Source organism: Silurus aristotelis, assembly GCF_946808225.1.
Source record: "Silurus aristotelis genome assembly, chromosome: 2".
In the NCBI taxonomy this organism is placed as follows: domain Eukaryota; kingdom Metazoa; phylum Chordata; class Actinopteri; order Siluriformes; family Siluridae; genus Silurus; species Silurus aristotelis.
In genome coordinates this window covers 37832070-37854151 of record NC_139575.1, presented here as the reverse complement: position 1 = coordinate 37854151, position 22082 = coordinate 37832070, and the positions used below count along the sequence as shown (strand labels likewise).

Here is a 22082-nt window from a genome sequence, read left to right as displayed (position 1 = left end):
AAAGCAAATGTGGGATCCGATGTTCAAAAAGCACATACCATACTCATGACCAGGTGGCCGCAAACCTTTTTGATGTTATGCATAATCCTGATGATCCAGAGAATTTATAACGTTTTCGACCAATCAGAATGCAGAATTCACGTGTCTGATTGTTGACTCTTGATGATTTTTCCTTCCATCGGTGTAGATCTTGCTGGTTTCTCGTCTCCCTGATGAGGTCCTACGTGATGCAAATGTAAAAGTCCAGATTTGAGAAGAAGAAAAAAACGGAACAAATCGGTGTCTTTGTTTTATTAGTTGTATAAGTTACATCACAAACTGGTGATAAAAATTCACAGTCTACATTTAAATATTTCAGTCCCATTACAAAACAATCTTTTGCACAAGTCTGTTGTATGCAGGTGGAAGTTTGTCTTCGTGTTCGTTCACTCTGTATGAAGTCGTCAGGGTTGCCAGATCCCCCTCAGGAACTAAACACATGATACAAGACCCAATTGCCCAACCGTATTTCCTTCACAAGTTTGGAAAGGAATCAGAATAACTTTTATTTTGTCCTGTGGAACTTTGTTACCCTGGGGGACAATCGAGGCTAAAGTCTGGCCAGGAATCGCTGTTCTGAATCTGCAGATTTCTTTTCCCGCTGAGCACGAGGAGGAAATCGAGGAATTGAGGAGAAATCCATCATAAGCAGTCGCGACATAGAGCTACTTGTCCTTTCCGGAAATCCCTGCACGGACACACACGGCGGTACTTGTTGGCAAATCCGGCGCAGCTGAACAGCAGGGGCTCCTTCTGCAAACCGCATTCACGTGCTGTCGCCGAGAACGCCGGGAAAACGTGATTCATCTCGAACTCCACCACGTCGCACTGCACCTGCAACCTGCACACCAGACCAGAGAGATTAACCAGGTGGTGCAGAGGATACAGAGGATGGGCGGAGTGGAAATAGAGCGCGAGAGAGAGAGAGAGAGAGAGAGAGAGAGAGAGAGCAGTTTAAATGAAAGAGATGAATGTTGGAAAAAAATAGCGAGAAGGAGAGAAATCCTGGAGGATGGACAGAAAAACGTTGCGATTCATTGAATTAAAAGCGAACTAATGGAAGAGAGTTACAGTTGTTCGCTCGGCAGTGAAAGTTTCTCATATTCTGAATCGGGTTTCTCACTCGATGATGTGTTCAGAACTTTGAGCTCGCTTCTGAACGCAGAAATACGAGACAGGTTTTTCAACAGTGTCTATTCCAGGATAAAAAAAATACCGATAAAGGAAATTCTACAATTCCAAAATTCCCGCTGAAATTGTTCAACAAGCTCATGGAGTGCCGCTGTTTGTCGATCATGCAGTAGCTGTAGCTATTAAAATAGATTCGCTTTCTACTTTCAGGATACAACAGTCATCATGGAGGTTGTTAGCTATCAGTATAGATTATCTTGCTACAATACAAGCTATTATACAGAGAACACAAGTAATTTGGTCTTTTTGAAGGTCACTAGCTAACAAGGTAAACTAGCTAGGTAACCATAGTAACCTTGAAGGTTATGTGAAGGTTATTAGCTTTTAAGAGTGATTAACTAGCTCCTATACAATGTACAACAGTAACAGTAAAAGCCGTTAGCTAGCAAGTTAGATTAGCAAGATATTGTACTAATCATGATGGTCAGTGTGGAGGTCATTAAGGTCAAGGTCACTCACTTGCTCAGTGCCTCCTTGTTATTGATGTAGCGGAAGAAAGCCGGTTCACACACCAGGTCCGAGCTCCTGCAGGCATCCACACATGACTGGCCCTCGGCTGACATGCGAAATCTCAGGGCACTGAGAGGAGGCCAGCAGGGGGGCGCTGTGGAGTTCTCTGCCCATGAGACCTGCCCCGACTCTCCCACTCGCATGAACATGCCCCCGGGCCAAACCACAGACACATTTACGGGGGGGAACGGGGTCTCCAAAGCACAAAATTCCTGCGTCAATAAATACAGAAATACAGAGTTTCTGTCCAAATCTATCTATCTATCTATCTATCTATCTATCTATCTATCTATCTATCTATCTATCTATCTATCTATCTATCTATCTATCTATCTATCTATCCAATTCCTCTTCCATCCTCCTTTTTCACTTCTCTCTTATCATCAGTACACTCAACATGTTTTCTTATTTGACTCTTTCTCTCTTCCCCACCTCTTCTTTCCGTCTTCTTTCCTTCTTTATTCTATTCTTTTCCTCTCTTTAATACTGCGTTCTGGTTTTTACCACATTCTCTGTTTCTATTTTTCCTCTTTCCATTGCCATTCTGTTTTTCCTTCTATTCTTTTTACTTATTTGCTCCCTAATCCACACTTTCTTTCCCCCTCTTTTTTATTCCTTTCTTTCTTGTTAATTGTTAATATTATTCTGTAAATCTATCATTCTGTTTTTTCATTTTTTTTTTTTTCTGATTCTCTCTAATGTACTTTGTCTAACACCCACCCACCTAAACACCCCCCCCACACACACACACACACACTTACCTGATTCTGTATGTAAGCATGCACTCTCTCAAGCATTCCCTCACACGTGTACTCATATGGCAAAAATGGATCCACCTGAAACACACACACACAAACACACACACACACACACACACACACACACACTTATAAATGTTAATCACAGCATAAAAAGTGTTAAATTGCCTTCACTTTGGAATTTTATTTTCCTTGATTCCACACGTGAGCATAAAACACTGCACAGTTCAAATCGTCAGACAGACAGACAGACAGACAGACAGACAGACAGACAGACAGACAGACAGACAGACAGACAGACAGACAGATAGATAGATAGATAGATAGATAGATAGATAGATAGATAGATAATTCCTGGTTGGTGATTAGAGACTGTTGATCTGTAAACACACAGAAGTTGATTATGATATTTAATTGAAAGGATTTTCCTCTGACTCAGGATCTGAAAATAAATAAATAATTTGATCAGTAAGACAAGTGAAGATGATTATTCAGTTCTGATCCGTGGGATTTATAGAAATCCGGAGCGTTAAACCTGAAACTGAACTCATTTACTGTAGACGCACAGTGACGCTCGGCTACATTTCAGTGTGTCGTCATTAGTACATTAGCTTCACATCTCCACTGCTTCCCTCTAATCTTCTCTAACATCACCATCCTGCAGCAGGTCCAGGGCTGTTTCTCTCGTCTCCTCTCCTCTTCTCTCCTCTCCGATCTGCTCCGACTCCCCGCGAAGCTCAAATCAATGTCCATTTTCCTGCGGCAAGCAGGAGCTCAGGGCTTTACGGATCGATGTTCTCGTTGCTCCTGCCGAGAGCGAAGCTGCCCGAATCCACAGCTCCTAATTAATGCTTTCCACCGACTGATCTCTGGGTTTTTAAACCACATGAGATTCCAGAGAAATGTTTGCTGGAGCAGTTTGACATGTCCAAACCACACACACACACACACACACACACACACACACACACCCCGGTCTGTGGGTGAATGTGTTGTGTTACTCAGACATCAGTAAGACTGATTGTAAAGGACCACACTAGTGGATTTTATTAAACATGTTCCTTTTGAATGTTTATTAGCAGAAGCCATCAGCATCTGAGGGTTTCTCTGGAATGTGAGGTATTAAATATAGAATAACATCATTTTATTTTACATCATTAAACACAACAATTGTAACAAAAGCAAAAAAGCTGAAACTTAAATCTGACTACATACAGGAACGACTCGATGTGAAAAAGACCTGAAGAGTCACTTATTTTCTGTGTCTAAAAATAAGAGACGTAGACGACCTCCAGAAGTGATTTGAGTAGAATTGTTACTATGTGCAAACAGATCAAAGAAATTGTGTGAAGGGAAAAAAAGTCTATAAACTAGAAATGTTTTAGCAAATCAGTGATAGGCACTTCCTCTAACTCCGCCCACACACTCTTCAACCAGGAAGAGCGAAAAATGACTGCTGTAATTATTATTAGTATTGGTATGAAAAAGACAGTAATCCTTATAATCCTCATAATTACACTCTTTAGATCATTTAGGCAGATTCACAGCACAGCTGCAGTCGTCCCTCAGTAATCAGATTAAATCCGATCTAAACCCGATGTAATCACTTTCTATAATAATGACTCTCAAATTGATTGATTGTTCATGATTCAATAATTAATTCAAAAGGAACAAATGAACCACTAATCAATGTGTAAATGCGGGAGTGTGTGTGTGTCTCTGTGTTCGGTGTGCATTTGTGTGTCTGAGTGTGTGTGTGTGTGCATGCTTCCTCGACTGGAACAGCTGCACACGATCTAATCAACAGCGCTAAACTGTAAAGTCTGTTTTCACACAATAACCTGAGCACTGCATTATAATTGTGAATGTGTGTGTGTGTGTGTGTGTGTGTGTGTGTGTGCGTGCGTGTGTGTGTGCGTGTGTGTGTGTGTTTCTGAAACAAGCGGCGTCTTAACAAAAGACTGAGCGTTGTCATGGTGATTGATGACTCCAGTGGCTCTGCCCATAAATACCTATTTCCTTGAACACTTTTATCCGATCGATGTTTAAAAGTCAAAATCTGTGTCTCTCCTTGGGAAACTCGAGCTGCGTCAACAACACTTTGTGAACACCTCTGTGTGACCACGTTTTGAACCACGTGTGTAATCTGTCCAATAGAACCGCGTGAAGTCACCAGCTGATTGACGTAGCAACCAGAAAGCTATAAAAGTATGTGCGATGGAGACAGAACTGTGACTGTTTTTTTTCTCTTAGGTTTCGCTATGGCAAGCCAAAGGTAAGAAGGTAATGAAAAAAGGTGAGCAATCCTTTAGGCTAAGTGTGTTATTTCATGGCCGTGTCTCTGGTGGTGGAGCATGATGCCAAGAGAGCTGACTGCCTGCATTCTGCATGCATGCTTATGCATACACTCCGCTCTTTGTGTTCCTCTCAGTTCTGGTCCCACTTCTGCCAAAGCAAAGCGGCGGTTAGATTTGTGGGGTTCGCAAATAAATCTGGCATAAACCCTTTCTCCTTCTTCACCTGACAGATCCAGTGCTTTTTTCAGTGTTCGGAAGCCTGCAATTGGGCGGTTTCTTCCCCCCACGGAGAGAGATCAAGGCTCCACCTCTTTGGGAATGAGGGGTGCGCCATGCAGGACAAACCTGAGAACTTTGCTTTCACAGCCCGCACCTCCACAGGTGGAGCCTCAGGAGATTGTTTCGTTAACCCCGCCAACCTTGCCTCCTACGGGGCCTCTAAAACAGCTTTAGGGCACCACTCATGCTGCCCTAGGCATGTCAGAGGTCAGTCTCGAGAGACTGAGACTTAGAAGACTATCTGGCAGTCTGAAAACTCCTGCCAGACGTGTCCCGATGGGTCCTGTGCAATACAGAAAGAGGCTACAACATTCAGTTCAGTTCGTGGTGCCACCATGGTTTAATGAGGTTTTCCACTCTAGTGGGTACCAAGGAGGCTCTGGTAAAGCAACAAGAAGTAAACATTTTACTAAGAAAGGAGGCCATTGAGGTGGTCCCTTCCCCTGACAAAGAGTATGGGTTCCACAGCCGGTGCTTCATAGTTTCCAAGAAGGATAGGGGGGCAGTGTCCCACTTTAGATATGCATCAGCTGAACTACTTACTCATGAAGCTTAGCTTCAAGATGCTCTTGCTAAAACAAGTTGTGTCTCAAATCAGGTCTGAGGACTGGTTTGTCACGATAGATCTTGGGGACGTGTACTTTCATATACCTATTTTTCCTCTGAACAGAAAGTTCCTAAGGTTTACTTTCGGGGGTAAAGCTTACCATTATCATGGTTTGCGGACCTGGTAGCCCATTTCAAAGTTATAGAGGCTGTGGCCCCTGAGGAACACTTGACTTTACCAGCCATATGTGGTTCTTCACCAAACTGTTACCACAAACTTGGAGGCGCACAATTTTTATATAATGATTTTTATATAATACACAGCAACAGACTGTTTTCCTACTTAAAAGCCTTAACAGGAGAACCTTTTAAGAAAACAAGACCAATTAATCATCCGGAGAACCCTTAAAGAACCCTTAAAGAACTCTGTCTGTGCTACAGCTTTAGTCCTCACACTCTTGGCTTCACCACCTACAGTTTTTGTCTCAGATTTTCTGACGTATTATTATCAACCATCAATAAAGTCGGAAACAGTTTCCATGGTTACCCTGAAGCTGCCCGTCAGTGTTTATGTAATGGTCTGTAAATGTATCCATTCAGGAAGTTCAGCCACTGGCTGCTTTACTAGTTTCTTTTTTGTCCTTCATCCTCACCTTTATCCTCATGATCTCACGCACAGCCGTTTCAAACTCCTCGGAGTTGTTGTAGTCAACGGTCATGACATGAGGTCGGCCTATATACTGCTCGGCGTATGGGTGCTGAGACGAGACCTGGATGAAGAGGAAGAACGAGTTATGTACATTTCCCATCAAAGGATGAATTTTATTAATTAATCAATATAAATTATATTAGAGCACCTTTTTTTTTTAGAAAATCTTTGATAGAGCTGAGGATCCACACAATTACGATAAGATATACCGTAATTCGTCCCACAGTGGGGAAATTTCTTAATAGAGTTTAGGTTTGGATGCTGATCTTGTACAAAAGAAGATTAAATTCAATATTTTTCTGAAAGAAAAACTTGTTCTCATAATTCTTTCTAAACTTTCGAAGAACCTCATTACTTCCTGGGTAACTCACTCTTTCTATATGAAGCCCTTACCTCTCTGGATGTCGGCTTCCCTCTGAAGAACTCGTGATTGAGAGAGCTGTGTGGAGGACGAAACTTCGGCTGCAGATAAATGCATCCGTTGGCTATTGCTTCTAAAGGGGCAGGGCCTTCATAAGGAAAACCAAAGCCGATAAAGAGCTGGAAGGGGAAAAAGTTTCAAATATAATCTTTGGAATTATGAACAATAAAAACAAAAGCAGATTGAACAGTGTGAGACTTGAAGACTTGTTGAGTAGAATAAAAGGTCACCTTGGCCTTGCGTAGAAGCTGCTGCAGGTCCTGTTGAGGCAGCAAACCATGATTTTTAACAAAAGCAGGGACCTCCGGGGGGCGCTGTGTCTCATAGTACACCGTCCCATGGACTTCCATATAGCGATGTAGGATCTCAAGAAACTTCTCTTTGCCCTGGGGTTGCAAAAATCCAAAACATAAACAAATATTTGCTAACAAAGTTGCTTAACTTCCTAGTTGAAAATTGCCACTGTAAATTATAAGAAATAGCTACAATAGCTTTGTTATTTTATTAATTAGAGAAGTTAAAATAAAAATGTAGCTTCTATCGCACCAACATTTCCCGCAATAGTAGCTGGGTGTTGAATTATTTGCTAATATTGCCTGAAAATAAGATTCTAAAAAAAAGTAATACTTCAATAAAGTTGGATGAGAAAAAGCTAAATAGAGTTTATTGCAGTAGAACCACAATCAACCCGAGAGCATACACATGACAGGTTTAGTCAAAATCAATGCCAAGATGTCAACATTTATGCACATTAGGCCTCCTCTGGGCTTTACCATATTACCATTTTCTTTGGAAATTCCCAAAAAACTTCCCTCATTATGGCTTCTTAGTTGTGGAATTTAATACCAACTGGATCAAGTGCTATTTTTTTGAGCTAGTCTATAAGATAAGTTGGTAAATTAAACATAAGTTGTATTTGTTTGAGTAAAAAATAGATTCAGGATCATTCATGCATCAGTAAATAGGCAATATTCTCGACACCAATTAGGTTTATTTCGATGCTCAGCATCTTCTCGCTGCTGTATCATTTCATTCCGAAAGGCAATACGGAGCTTTATTAATAACAGCAGCAACATCTTTAAATCCCTCATGCTGAATCATTCATCACTGTGCATCTGAATCATTCATCATTGTGTACTTTTTACCACCAGCTGTCCCTTTTTTTCTAATCTATATTCACCGTTCAACCTCAAGCCACCCACTTAGCCCTCAGGTTAAGTTTCCGAACCCTTCCAAATGTCACCTGGCAGCACCTCAAAGAGACGACTGCCCCCTCACGCTAAACACTCGCTGTGACAAGCCTCTCGGCAGAACGCCGTCGCTGCCAGAATGTTAAGCAGGTGGCAAGTTTCTGGATCTGAAGAGTCAAACCATGCTTGTGAAATCTGCTCACGTATTCCTAATGGCTTTTTAAAGCTGGCTGGATCTGAAATTGGGGGGTGGGGAGATTAGCTGAGGTGCGAGAACCTGGTGGAACAAGGATGCTGGATTGAAAGCTCTTTTTTTTCTCGCTATAATAGAGCCAATTTATATCATTTTCACATCAAATCATGAAGTCACTCATTTAGAAAAGCATGACATTTAAAACTTTTTCACAACCTTCAGATTTTATTGCCTTCATGGAGATGTACTGTTTATATAGAAATATTTTTATACATTTTTATATATATATATATATATATATATATACACTGAACTGTGGCCTTTTATTGTGGTCTGCCTGAGGCACACCTGTGCAATAATCATGCTGTCGAATCATCATCTTGATCTGCCACACCTGTAAGGTGAATGGATGAGGGAGGCAAAGGAGAAGTGCTCCCTAGCACAGATTTAGACTGATTTGTGAACTATATTTGAGAGAAATAGGTCTTTTGTGTACATAGAAAAAGTGTTTGATCTTTAGATTCAGCTCATAAAAAATGGGGCAAAAACAAAAGTGTTGTGTTTATAATTTTGTTCTGTGTACACATACTATATTGAGAAAAGTTTGTGGTCATATGTTTAGTATCACATTCCACACTTAGTTCCAATTAGCTCTTATCATTCCACTCTTCTAGGAAGTTGTTCTGCTAGAATTTGGAGTGTGCTTGTGGACATTTGTGTTCATCAGCCACAAGGGTGTTGGTAGGTGAGGTGTAGGTGCAGTCAGTGTTCGCATACATCCCAAAGATGTGCAATAGAGTTAAGGTTAAAGCTATAGCAGGACACACAAGATCTTTTCGAAACCATGTACACCAGATCTTCCTAGAGCTCGAGTTTTGTGCTCAGGGGCATTGCCATTCTGGAACAGGTTTGGGTCACCTAGTTCTAATGAAGGAAAAATTGTATTATACTGCATCCAAAGACTTTCTACACAATTGTGTGCCACAATGTCTTTTGGTGCACTAACTTAGAAATGTTGGTGCTCCCTGTGACTGTGCATGCAGCCTTGTGCTGCCATCTGTTGGCATATTACTAAACTAGACTTGCACTTTTCTGATACCAACTCGTATTTGTTCGCTGTAATACTATATATATATTTGTTGTTTCTTTCTCCCATCTTAGTAATGTCACCTGGGTATTTTAAATAAAAGCATACCTCAGTTAAAAAGCCTGAAAGGTGTGTTGAAGTTCGTAGAAGGTAAATGGCACAAGGGCACTAATGTCAAATTGAGCCATGGGAGGAAGAATCGCATTGAGCTGCTGTTACACAGTGTTCTCTCATGATGGGATTTAGGGCTTTTGGTTCGAAGCTCAAATATATCTGACCTCTTTTATCCAAAAACTCCCTTAACACATGTTCTAATGGCAGAAAGAGGAAGGGGTCAGAGGTTAGAGAGAGGGATTTCTATGTGGAAAAGAGTTTGGATAGAAACCTTTTTTTGCACCTTAACAAAGTAGGAATGCATTCATCTGACTTTTGTCTGCTTGTTCGAGTAACGTTAAAATTCCGTTTCTTGAAATTCAATGTGATCAGGTCATTGCTATTGACTTCCCCTGTGTTGCTAACCAAGCTTCTTCTACTGTGTTGTGTGTAGACATGATTGGAGAGCACAGAGATCGATAGCTTGTTCTGCGAGGATTTTCCAAACCAATTAGGGGGTTATCTCCAGGGCTAAATGCTGAAAACAGAGAGGGACTCCATTTTAAGATTGCCTTAGAAGTTCGATTCAGGGGAAGCCTTACAAGCAAAGCATCACCAAAACATGAACTTAAAGACAAGGCTAAAGAATCTTCAGGTTTAAAAGGAATATGTGGATGTAAATCGGTGGTTACCTCAAATGCTTATATATACACTTATTTCTGTAGAAGTCATTTTGAAGGATCCTTATTGGAAATTTAAACCTCTTATAGTTTGACACATATGTAAGTTATTTGTTCTTCTGGAAGAGTATCTGAGATAATTCGTGATTTTGGGTGCTGATGTTTAGTGAGAAGGTGTAGGGTTAAGCCTGTGAAGAACACCCAAGATCTTCCACGCCAAACTTAACGCACTGTCTTTATGGAGCTTGCTGGAATGTGAGCTTGCTTCATGGAATTTACATACAAAAAAGAAATTCTATACAATTCAGAGCACTAACTTTGTGGGAAAGGTTTGGAGAAGGTCCTAATATGAGGGAGATGGTCATGTTTTAGTATACCTGAGATGTGATGAAGGGTGAGTATCTTACTCCATTACTTCTGACACAGCAAGTGTGGAATCAGCAAATAACTGGATAAATTCCATGAGTTTGAGCAAAGCATAATACCATTTGGGCTATTGAATGCCCCCATCAGAGTCTCGCTATGAAAGCCCCATATTCCCCTAATTTACCTTTCATTCTACTCCTGATTTCACTTCTACTACAGGCGGGGGAATAGAAAATGACCCGAAGGTCCATGGAGAACAAATATAAAAAAGTTTAAGGAGTGAAAGAGATTATAAGTAGATTCACAAAAAAACTGAAATCTAAGCAATAACCCATAAAAATGGAAATTAAGATAAAGTGTCAAAGGGAAAAATGGAAAGGAGGATGAATTGTAAAGAAAGATGAATAAACAATAGAAGATTAGGACATTAAATCAGAAGGTATATGTGGAAACAAGGAAGAATAATGATAAATGTTGATGAAAAAGCTCTGTATGCGGAATAAGCAAAACCGTCTCAGAAGGCCTAAAACTTCTTTTTTTCCATGCGCAGATGCCAGCAGTGTGCTCTTGAGGATATCAAAATTCTCAGCTCTGCAGAATCACAGGCAACGAGAGCCAATTTAACAGGCAAAGCCATACAGCTTTGATTGCAGACCCGAAGTAAACAACACAAAACTCAATTCGGTTCCACCTAGAAGACTGCAACCTCAGCCCTGCGATCCATTTCAGAGTAAATGCCTTCGCCAAGAAAGCTTATTGATGAAGTTAAATTGCACAAGAAGGAACTCACAACCCGAGGCAGAGCAAAGAAACGTTAGAAAGGAGTGACACACACTCGCAAGAAAACAGGACCTCTGTATCAATACGCCACACATAGTTCTCCGACTGGGTGGTGAAGAACTTTTCTCAAGGCACCATCCAGAATAGAGAAGGCAGTTGTAATAAGTGCCCATCCAACTAGGAAAAAAGGCTCAGAAATATAAAGCAATGGCAAAAATTAAGAGCCAAACACAGGTCTTATGCTTCACCCAGTGAGCTTAAAATATATTTCCCCGAAATCTCAGATTTTAACTAAATGTAGTATTTTTTCCCAAAAAACCAATTGGGAGGTTCATGCATCACCAAATAGTGCAACAGAGATGAATCAGGATACTGAGAGTATATTTTACAAAAATGCAGTCCTATAATATTGTGATAAGTGTGTAAGTATGAAGGTGTGTGTGCTTTTTTGGAAGCAGGTGTGTTTACTCAATACGAGGTGATATCAAACATTTTGGAGACGAGCTCTGTTTACAAGAAAGTACTTTATTGATCTACGTTTCCACACTTTCACCTTTAAAATAGTCCCCTTGTGCAGTAATACAGCGCTCCCAGTGTTCTTCTAGAACGTGTCCTGGAAGGCTTCTTTCAAAGGGAGTCAAACACCTACTGCGATTCGCGCTGGATCATCTCAATGGTGTCAAAATGCCGACCTTATAGCTAGATCTTCATCTTTGGAACAGGGCGAAGTTTGCAGGAGCCAAATCTGACAGGTAGGGTGGGTGCGGAAGTGAGATCATGTGGATCGTTCTCTGGGGATCATCATGTACATGTTCTCGAATGGTTTCGACATTTTCAGGGTTGAGCTCATCGAAGGTCTTCCTGATCTCTCATCATCTCCAAACCTTTTGATCCCACCTGGTATACTGGTGAATGGGAGTGCTGGGAATTGTAATCCATGGAGGCCATGTTTGAAAGCCATGGTGTCTGCTGGGAAACTTTGTTAGAATTGTGGTGTGTCATGAGCATGAGGTCTCTTCCTCAATTAGGAATTGCATTTATTGTCTATAGATTTTATATAATATATTTATATAATATTTAATATATTAGAGGATTAGGATGAGGTTCCCTTTAGAGTTTGGTTCCTCTCAAGGTTTCTTCCTCATGCCATCTCAGGTTGTTTGTTCTTTACCACAGTCACCACTCGCTCATTTATTAGTTATAAGGAACAAAAATGTAGGCAGCAAAGCACTTTATCTCTGTAAATCTGCTTTGAGACGATGTTTATTGTTAAAATCACAATAAAAATGTAATAGAAGTTTGTATATTGCTACCAAATTCCCAAGTGGATGTGTGGTGGGAATAAAAAAGGACATTATATGAGAAAAAAAAGTGAGGAATTTTTTCAAAGAAAAAAGTAAAAATGTTTCTAGTGATCATCAGGAAAAGTTCACAGGAGATGACAGAAGATGTGAGGATGTAATATATAATTAATTGATATATAAAAAAAATCTTACCTGTAGCTGCATCAGGAAGACAGAAATATAGGAGAAAAAAGAAAGAACTGTATGTTATACAAAGCCCTATTTTCTCCTATAGCACAACTGAACAGTGTTTGGTCTACCGAACACTCTCTGGACTCCACACAGTTACTTCCTGCATTTCAGCTGTAATATATTTAGACAGTGTTACATTTTCACAAAAAAACCACCAACGCCACAACACACCGCCTTTGAAAAGTAATTTAATCTAAAATTAAAGTCAAGGCTTAATTTTTTGTTGTTTTATCAAAGAACAGATAACATTATCTTCCAGCTTGTCTGCTCTTCTATAGAGCTGTTATCGTAGCACGGCTGCTGAGGAACGCGCCAGGGTTTAAAGGGATGTGCGCCCAGACCTGATGCTTTCCATGTTAATTAATGCTGTAAAATCTTTATCGTAAAGTTTTGAGAGTGTGGTTGTTGCGATAACAGAAGAACAATGCACCAAGCAGAAGCACAAACACTGCTGACAAGAACATCTCATCACCTAAAGAGAATTTATTTTAGCATTAAAAAAAAAATGAACAGAAAGAGAATGAACATTTCGAGCGTAGTCAGATGTGTTTGTGGATGAGATGCTTGATATGCAACAATCTGAAAAAATTCCCCTTTTATTTTAATCACAGAGATTTCAGTGATGGGAAATTTATGACATTTTTTTTTTGCAGATTCATATCTTTGAATATTTCTTTACTTTGTTTGCTTGGTTTATTTGAGCAGAAAGAAATTGTTCCATTTTCAGCAGAACCAAATCTATTTACAAATTTTCGATCGTTTTCTGAAGAAAGAAAACATTATAATGTAGCCAAGCACAAATTAAACCAGAAACAATTTGCTTCGTGTTGGTCACACAGGTAACATCATTCGTTTTTTAATGCAAAAACTAGAATGTGGTTTATACAGCAAAATTCAATTCTTTGCTCACCCCACATTTATAGCAATTGGCAGTTACTATATACAACTAAGCAGCTATGGGGTTAAGAGCCTTGCTCAGGGGCCCAGAAGTGGAAACTTGGTATAGCTGGGATTCAAACTCCTGACCTACAGGTGCAAAGTCCAATGCCTCAACCACCACGCTTCCACCTCACGAACCTTGTCTTTTCCAAATTGTTTATTTCTGATCCTGTACAGAGTCTCTACGGCTGTCACATGACAAAAGAACAAAAGATCGAGATGATTCAAGAGGTGAAATAATCATCACCGTTTCCTGTATAGAGTCTACGAAGCCGTCACATGACACTACTGAAATAGTCAAACCAGGAAAGACTCGGGTGGTGAACAAAATCAAGAACGTGAAAAATTTCTGCTGTTTCTGGGTCAGAATTTCTATATCAAGCTGCATCCTTTTTCTGCTCCTCACCTTCCACATGCTGGCCTCCTTGCCATACACCACTGCCATGTTCTTCACTTTGTTTTGCTGGATTTTGTGTTTCTCCGTCTTGTTCAGCTCCTCCGATACGAAGCCCATGAAGGAGTTATCTGGGGTGTGTGCTGGGTGGAGAGACAGAGAGAGATGAAGACAGTCAATAATAAATGTTTATATTTATTCATTTATAAACATAAATCTGCTTTTTGTTTATTATATTTCAGTCTAAATTTTAGCGTGACTTAAATTTTTTTATAAATAAATAAAATGCAAATTGCAAAATACAAGCACCAAAAACAAACAACAATAAATCCATAAAAGCATCTCCCAAATTCAGAATTCAAAAATATTTAAAAAAATTAATAAATAAATTAAAATTTCTACAAAAACAAACAGGAGTAAAATTTGTAACTGAGGCACTAATTCGGATAAAAACAATACAATATTTTCGTCTACACCCGTTTTTCCAACCTGTCATTTCTGCCTGGTGTTTATTTACTTTCCGACAAAGACTTAAAATATTTTGATACTTTTCGTTTTCGTAAGCCTCTCTCTTTTCGGCGACACAAAAACTGCGTGTAAATACAAAATTAAATAAAATTATTAAACACTCATAAAAAAGTGTATTATTCACAACACTTACACTTTTCCCAAAACCTTTTCTGGAACCCTGAACGCTGGACAGATTGAAGGTCTAGATTGAGTGTGGTACTTACGGAACATGGTCATGTATTGCCTGGTGTTGAGGTTCCAGTATCCCCAGTTTGTCCTGTAGCCGTGTAACGTTGCGTATTCCTCGTGGTTATACACCGGCTCCGTCCCAAACGTGTCAATGACTCGGATGTGGCACCTGGAAAACATCAGGAAGGAAAATGATCATATGAATAACACAAGAAGAGCAAACATTTCTGGATGTCTGACCATGAAATTAGCCTGTGCTTTCTCTCCTGATTTGCTCTTATAATAAGCTGCATTCTTCTGGGAAGATGTTCTACTAGATTTTAGAGATCTTCTACCAAATCCAACTTAACTCATGATGGAACAGGTTTTGGGTCTCCAAGTTCAAGTGAAAGGAAAATGTCATGCTCAGATACGATTGTTTGTCCCAATACATTTGGCATCGTCGTGTAGTTCGTGTAGATTTGTAGGAAATTGGAGTTTGATCCTTGCATCAGTTTCTCTCTGGGGTTAAACTGTAGAAAAGAAATGTCTTTTTTTTTCTTCTTTAAAATCATCGAAATGCAGCTGGAATGAACCGTGAATACAAACAGCGAGATCTTCTGACAACAAACCCCTGATTCTGAACACGGCAGCATCCCGTCTCTCCTGTCATTTCACCGCTCCAAAGCAGGGTTTTACCGTTCGGTGACTACAATCATCACGCCACTGTAATCGAAAGCCGCAATGACAGGTTCGAAACGAAGCGGCTTGGGAGCAATCACACCTTTCTGCTGCCGCCTGGAGAACCCTTTTATTCAGTGGAAGTCAGTGGTGTGACAGAAGAGCACACAATAACAGAGAGAGAGAGAGAGAGAGAGAGAGAGAGAGAGAGAGAGAGAGAGAGAGAGAGAGAGAGAGAGAGAGAGAGAGAGAGAGAGAGAGAGAGTCAATACAACTCACTAAAATCACCAGGATATAAAAAGCTCAGCAATTCACAGAGCCATCAAAACAAAGAGCCGCGATGCAAAGGAGTGATAAAATAATAAATAAAAATAAAACGAGTGGGACAGAAGCATCTCTGTGGAACAAATTCAATCCTATGCTACCTGACTGGTGTACAGATTGTTTGGAATAAAAAAAAAACCCGAAGTCCAGCAACTCGCTGAAAAACGAGTGCATCATTACATCTGTGAATCTCTTCAGACTGGAGAAATATACATATAAATGGCATCTCTGTTTGGGCCTCGTTTCAGAAACAACCGATCTCCCCTGCTGAGTGACGGAAAAGAGAGAAGAGAAGTAAAGAGAGGGGAAGAGACAGGGAAAAAGGAGAAGAGAAGAGAAGAGAAGAGAAGAGAAGAGAAGAGATGAGAAGAGAAGAGAAGAGAAGAGAAGAGAAGAGAAGAGAAGAGAAGAGAAGAGAAGAGAAGAGAAGAGAAGAGAAGAGGATTTTGTTCTTCATGAGTTTTTTTTTTAAATGCTGATCTCCTGCAATTATTATACATGCAGCAGTTCTGAGTTTCCTGGTCCAGACTGGTGCAGAAAACAAAAAACATCAGGTTGTTCTGTTGGTAGGTTGAGAGTCAATAATGAGAACTCAGTAGGAGAAGAACGCTCAGAAGAACTCGAATCATCACTCTGAAAAAACATTTCAGCACACATGACACGTCCCACTGTGAAGGATGGACCACAAGAGCAGACAAACAATTCAATAGATAATTAAATAAGAAAGAAAATAAATTTTACCAATATGAATTTATGGTGGACGTTAAAGCATTAAAGCATGGAGTGTGTGTGTGTGTGTGTGTGTGTGTGTGTGTGTGTGTGTGTGTGTGTGTGTGTGTGTGTGTGTGTGGGTGTGTGTGTGTGTGTGTGTGTAAGATATTGACACGTACAGAGCACCATCGTCTCGACCTTTGGCTAATGCATTATGAATGGAGTGGAGATGGTGATTAGATGAGGTCGGAGAAAGAACACAGAGAGCCACCTGCAGCCTGAAAGGCCGTGATTGGTCAGTTTCTGGTCACGTGAGTGAAGATCAAACACGGATCTGAGCGAATCACATCATCACGACCTTCTACAAAGTCATGCCCTGAATGTGATCTGTGGTAGTACACAGAGACGATTCCACTCTATATGCTAGGGTGTGTGTGGCAAATTACTGTGGTATAGTATAAATAAAACTTTGTAATAGAAAACTGTGTGTGTGTGTGTGTGTGTGTGTGTGTGTGTGTGTGTGTGTGTGTGTGTGTGTGTGTGTGTGTGTGTGTGTGTGTGTGTGCAAGAGACTCAACAACTTGATCAATAAGCATTAATTTCACCACAAACCTGACAGCAGAATAACTGCAATTTGTTGACCATCTTTCTTTCTCTTTCACACACACACACACACACACACACACACACACACACACACACACACACACACACACACACACACACACACACAGTTTGTGTTCATTTATCACTCTGGTTTGACAAATTCAGAGAGTAGCCTCGGGGGGGGAGTGAAATAAGAAAAAAGAGAGCATAAATTGTGTGTGTGTGTGTGTGTGTGTGTGTGTGTGTGTGTGTGTGTGTGTGTGTGTGTGTGTGTGTGTGTGTGTGTGTGTGTGTGTGTGTGATAGAAAGGGAGAAATTGGAGAACTGATTAAGCACAGCTCTAATTAAAGCGATTCAGGATAATTACTGTCTTGTGTAACATTGACTGCACTAAAAAAAGGATGAAGAGAAGAGAAGAGAAGAGAAGAGAAGAGAAGAGAAGAGAAGAGAAGAGAAGAGAAGAGAAGAGAAGAGGAAAAAAAAGAACAAGTGCTACACTGACTTGTGTTTCTTTAAGGACAGCCCCATGTGCTGCTTCATCTGCTGTAAGCCGTGGTAGTCAGTGTAGATGAGATCGAAGGGCAAAGGTCCTGTAAGGGGGCAACTTCCTCGTCCAGGTGGTACTCCGAGGAACCTGTCAGGATCAGGAACACATGGAGAGGTGTGGATTAGTTTTCTAGAGCAGCAGCTCCAACAGAAGTGCAGGATTACAGTTTAAAGTCCAACATTACAAATGTGATCACAGAATCCACTTCCTTTTTTTATATCAATTTTGAGATATCATCATCATCATCATCATTATCATCATCTTTACAGGCTAAACAAACAAACAAACAAACAAACAAACAAACAAACAAACAAACAAACAAACAAAAGATTTACATCTTGTTTTATTTTCAGTTTAAATTCCAACTGGGTCGTTTACCAATGATCAAAAGTAGTAGCATGAGCTACAGAGGAAACGAGAGAAAGGAAAGGAAAGACTTTGAAACAGCAGTAACACCCCAAAGAGAAACACACACACACACACACACACACACACACACACACACACACACACACACACCCACACACACCCACACACACACACACATTTCTCCATTTGGGTTTAAAACCGATGGAAGAAAATGTAGTATTGAACAGAAGGCTTCCTGGGACCTCCTACTAATCTGTTTTCGTTCTCGTCTCTCAGGCCTCCTGCTGGAGAAACCCGACCACCAGCTTTCTATTCTCCAACCACCAAAAGAGTAAACATAAGATGTAAACATAGCACCCTCTGACCAATCAGATTCCAGGATTCTATTCCAAGACCGTTTCATTTACTATTTGTAGTTCCTTAAATATAGCGCATCAGAAGCGCACAGGTTCTTAATATATGCACAACACCATCAACATGATCTCCAATCTCATATGGATCTCCACGAGCGAGCGTAAGAGCAAAAGTGCACCAAACTCCTTGTTCCATCATCACGTTACATTAGCGATGACGACTCATCGCAAACATTTCCAAACGGCTCAGAGGAAGTCGGCAGGCGAGTATATCAAGACGTAATGAGTTTCTGGGTGTTTGCGGTCCGTCTGGGTGGTGTGTGGTTCGGTCGATAAACCCACACACACATACATACACACACACTCATACACACACACTGAGCAAATCAGTTCTGAAAACCAACCAAGTGTGCAACTGCCTCCAGCAACACCGCTACATGAACACACACCACAACTGAATCAATAAATCAATAACACCGGCCTCTTTTTTTTCCCAAAAAAGTTTCTCCACACTCTTTAGGAAAAAAAATTGTTGTAGTGGTTCTTTTGATGGATTTCTAAACAGGTTCTACAGTCTGCAGTCATGGACTTTTCCCCAGCGCTGCAATCTGATTGGCTGGATTCACAACAGTTTCCAACTCAAAATCCAAAAGAAATCATAGGAACAGAGGCAAAACTTTTCCTTAGAGTGAACAAACAGTTCACTGCATCGCATCGTCCTGTAGAAAGAAGTTCCTAGAAAGATTTTTGGCCAGACATAACGATGATTCTTAGCAATAGCTCATTAGACGATTGAAACCATAAGCACAGTCTCAGATCAGCATGACCAGCAAGATCAGCTGAAGTTATTTCAAAATTGCACCTTTTTTGTTACTTTTATTATTCAGAAGCAAGAGATGAAAAGTATCATTCAAACTTTAAAACTCTAAAGTGTCAAATCCAAACAAACAATTCCTTAGAACAATCATAGATCAGATGTTCCCTTACATTTCTTCACTTATCATTTAGTTTCCTCTTGCAATTGTACCCAATGAAATCTTTCAAACCATAGATTCATCATATTACATAGAACTTTGGGACATGTGTGACAAACAAGTCTTATCCATGGAGCCTCTAAACAAGTCAGAGATATAGAGGCCCTAAACAAGTTCAGTCTGTGGAGGTCTCAAAGAAATTCAACTCTTTGAGCCCCAATCAAGTCTGATCCATGGGAGACCAATAGAAATCCAACTCATTGAGCCCCAAACAAGTTTGTTCCAAAGAAGCCCTAAAAACGTCCAACTCATTGAGCCTCAAACAAGTCTGACCCATGGAGCCCCCAAACAACCATTAAGGCTCCAAACACATCCTAACCATGTAGGCCCCAAAAAGGTCCATCTCGTGGAGGCCTCAAAAATCTGAACAATGAAGAGCCCAAACACATCCTAACCACAAAGGCCCCAAAGAAATCCAACTCATGGATATCCCATAACAATCTTAGTTCATGAAGGCTCCACCTGACAATTTTAAAGGATCTGCTGCTACCAACTCGCTGTCAGATACCACAACACATCTCCAGAGGTTTTGAGGAGTCCAGGCCTTGACAGGTCAAAGCTATTTTGGAAGCACAAGGGAAAAGTACACAATATTAGGCAGGTAGTTTTTATGTTATGGTTGATCTAACCTGCCAGCATCACCTGCTTGCATGACAGGCCTTGGATTTTCTACACAAGCTTCCTGCTGCTCTTGAATCATGAACTAGTTCATTTTCACTGAACTTGTCATTTCAGAGAGCTATTCTTTTCTTTTCTTTCCTCCTCCAGGGTGTCAGGCTGCTCTTCAATCAGCGCTCACGCTCTCAGACAAATCACAGGCTTTACTGTGTCTAAAAGCCAAATTCCCTTCTCTCTCGCTCTTTTCGTCTGAAGACATTTAACATGCTGTCCCCCTGCAGCCTCCTGCTCGCTCGGGCTCCGTTCTCCCGGCAGCCATGTTGGATGCTGTTTTGTGAGTGGTCTCCATCTTTTTCCCATACTCCTGTGTGATGAATAGCTTCGAGGTTAATGCCTCGCTGGCCTCTCACGCCTCATGTCCATCTCTGCCAGATGAGGAATTTAAAGGCTAGCCTTGGTTATAGCGGGACGCTTCACAATGTCGCCCCAGAACATGACTTATGAGGCAATTTTCCTCCCAGTGCCGCTCACATATGGCTTTCTGAAGCATACTGTTTGTTTAGGGGGGTCTGAAGTGGAAAGCATATCAATAATTCATGTTTTAGGGGGGAGGTTTGGCTCCAGAAATGAGCCAAGAAATGCAACGTGTTCGGGCGTGACTGCTACAAGTGTACGAAAGGCAGGCAGAATGGGATTTAAATGACTTGCATTGATCACGTGGGACCCGTTTCAGGTAACAATTTTGGCACGTAAGCGCTACTGTTATAGATAACTAACCCCAGCTTCTGGCCAATATAGAGAATTTGAGAGCAGCTCTTTGGCGTAGCGCTAAAACAAAACGCAACGTTCCAGCTCTGCCCGAGGTTCTGAAAAGCGAAGGATCGTTGGTACGGCTGGAGGTGCTGAGACTGTAGGCTGTTGTGGTACAAGAGGGTTATAATGACGGTACTTAACACCCGAGGAAATAATAGCATCCATTAAATATGGTTTTCTCTTTCATCTCTCTCTCTTTCTCTCCCTCTCTCTCTCTTTCTCTCTCTCTTTCCGCTGATGATTTCAGATCCTTCTCGCTCCTCTTCACACAGATAATGGATGCCCTCTACAGCCTTTCTCTTCTTAATGTGCCCTAGCTGATGGTGTTGAAGTGCACTCCGGAGTGCTAATGACTCAGCGGGGTGAGAGAAACAGCTGCATCTACAAACCCCCGTCTCACTCACACACACACACACACACACACACACACACACACACACACACACACACACACACACACACACACACACACACACTGCTTTATGGCTATAGAACATTCTCCAGACCTTTATGTCCTGTTTAATGGATAATGTGTGTGTTGTGTGTGTGTGTGTATGTGTGTGTGTGTGTGTGTGTGTGTGTGTGTTGTTAAAGTCATGTATTACTTCACTAAGGTTCTATTAATTCACATTACAGCAACTTCATGTTCTAACGGTGATAAATTGTGCACAATCTTCAAGCACCTGTTTAAAAAACTCAGCTAGTAACAGAGGATTCGGTTTGAGGCAGATGGACGGGGGGTTGTTGGTGTGGGTGTTTGAGGGGTGGGTGTTTGAGAGGTGTGTTTGGGGGCTGGGTTTGAGGGGTGGGTGTTCAAAGGCAGGTTTAAGAGGTGGATTTGAGAGGTGGGTTTGAGGTGGGGGTGTTTGAGAAGTGGGTTTTAATTAGCATGATTTGAGGGGTGGGGTTTTAGATTTGGGTTTAAGGGGCAGGTTTGAGATGTGGATCTAATAGATGTGTTTACAGGGGATTTGGTTTGAGAGGTGGGCTTTAGGGACAAGTTTGAGGGGCAGGTTTAAGGGGTTGAGTGAGAGGCAGGTGTTTGAGGGGCAGATTTGAAAAGTGGATTTGAGAAGCGAGTTTCAGGTGTGGGAGTTTGAGGGGCAGGTTTGAGAAGTGGATTAAAGAGATGGGTTTACAGGGGGTTTGGTTTGAGAGGTGGGTTTTAGGGGCAGGTTTGGTGGTGGGGTGTTTGAGGGGTGGGTTTTATTAGCATCCTTTGAGAGGTGGGGTTTGTTAGGTATGGTTTGAGAAGCAGGTTTGAGGGTTGACTGAGAGGCGGGAGTTTGAGGGGCAGGTTTGAGAAGTGAATTTGAGAGGCGAGTTTGAGGGGTAGGTTTG

At 41.1% G+C, this 22082-nt stretch overlaps 1 protein-coding gene across 1 annotated transcript in view; it reads right to left on the bottom strand.

Annotated features, from left to right (window-relative positions):
- Positions 1-278: 278 nt before the first annotated feature.
- The window catches only part of LOC310717306 (alpha-1,6-mannosylglycoprotein 6-beta-N-acetylglucosaminyltransferase B-like), a 79283-nt gene continuing 57479 nt past the window's right edge, over positions 279-22082 (bottom strand). The window contains exons 9-17 of the mRNA XM_083525198.1: positions 17510-17641; positions 14742-14875; positions 14020-14150; positions 6981-7136; positions 6723-6869; positions 6274-6390; positions 2502-2576; positions 1690-1952; positions 279-880 (exon numbers count right to left, since the gene is read on the bottom strand). Coding sequence (XP_083381324.1) covers positions 682-880; positions 1690-1952; positions 2502-2576; positions 6274-6390; positions 6723-6869; positions 6981-7136; positions 14020-14150; positions 14742-14875; positions 17510-17641 — 1354 coding nt within the window. The 3' untranslated portion in view covers positions 279-681. The remainder of the gene's footprint in view (positions 881-1689; positions 1953-2501; positions 2577-6273; positions 6391-6722; positions 6870-6980; positions 7137-14019; positions 14151-14741; positions 14876-17509; positions 17642-22082) is intronic.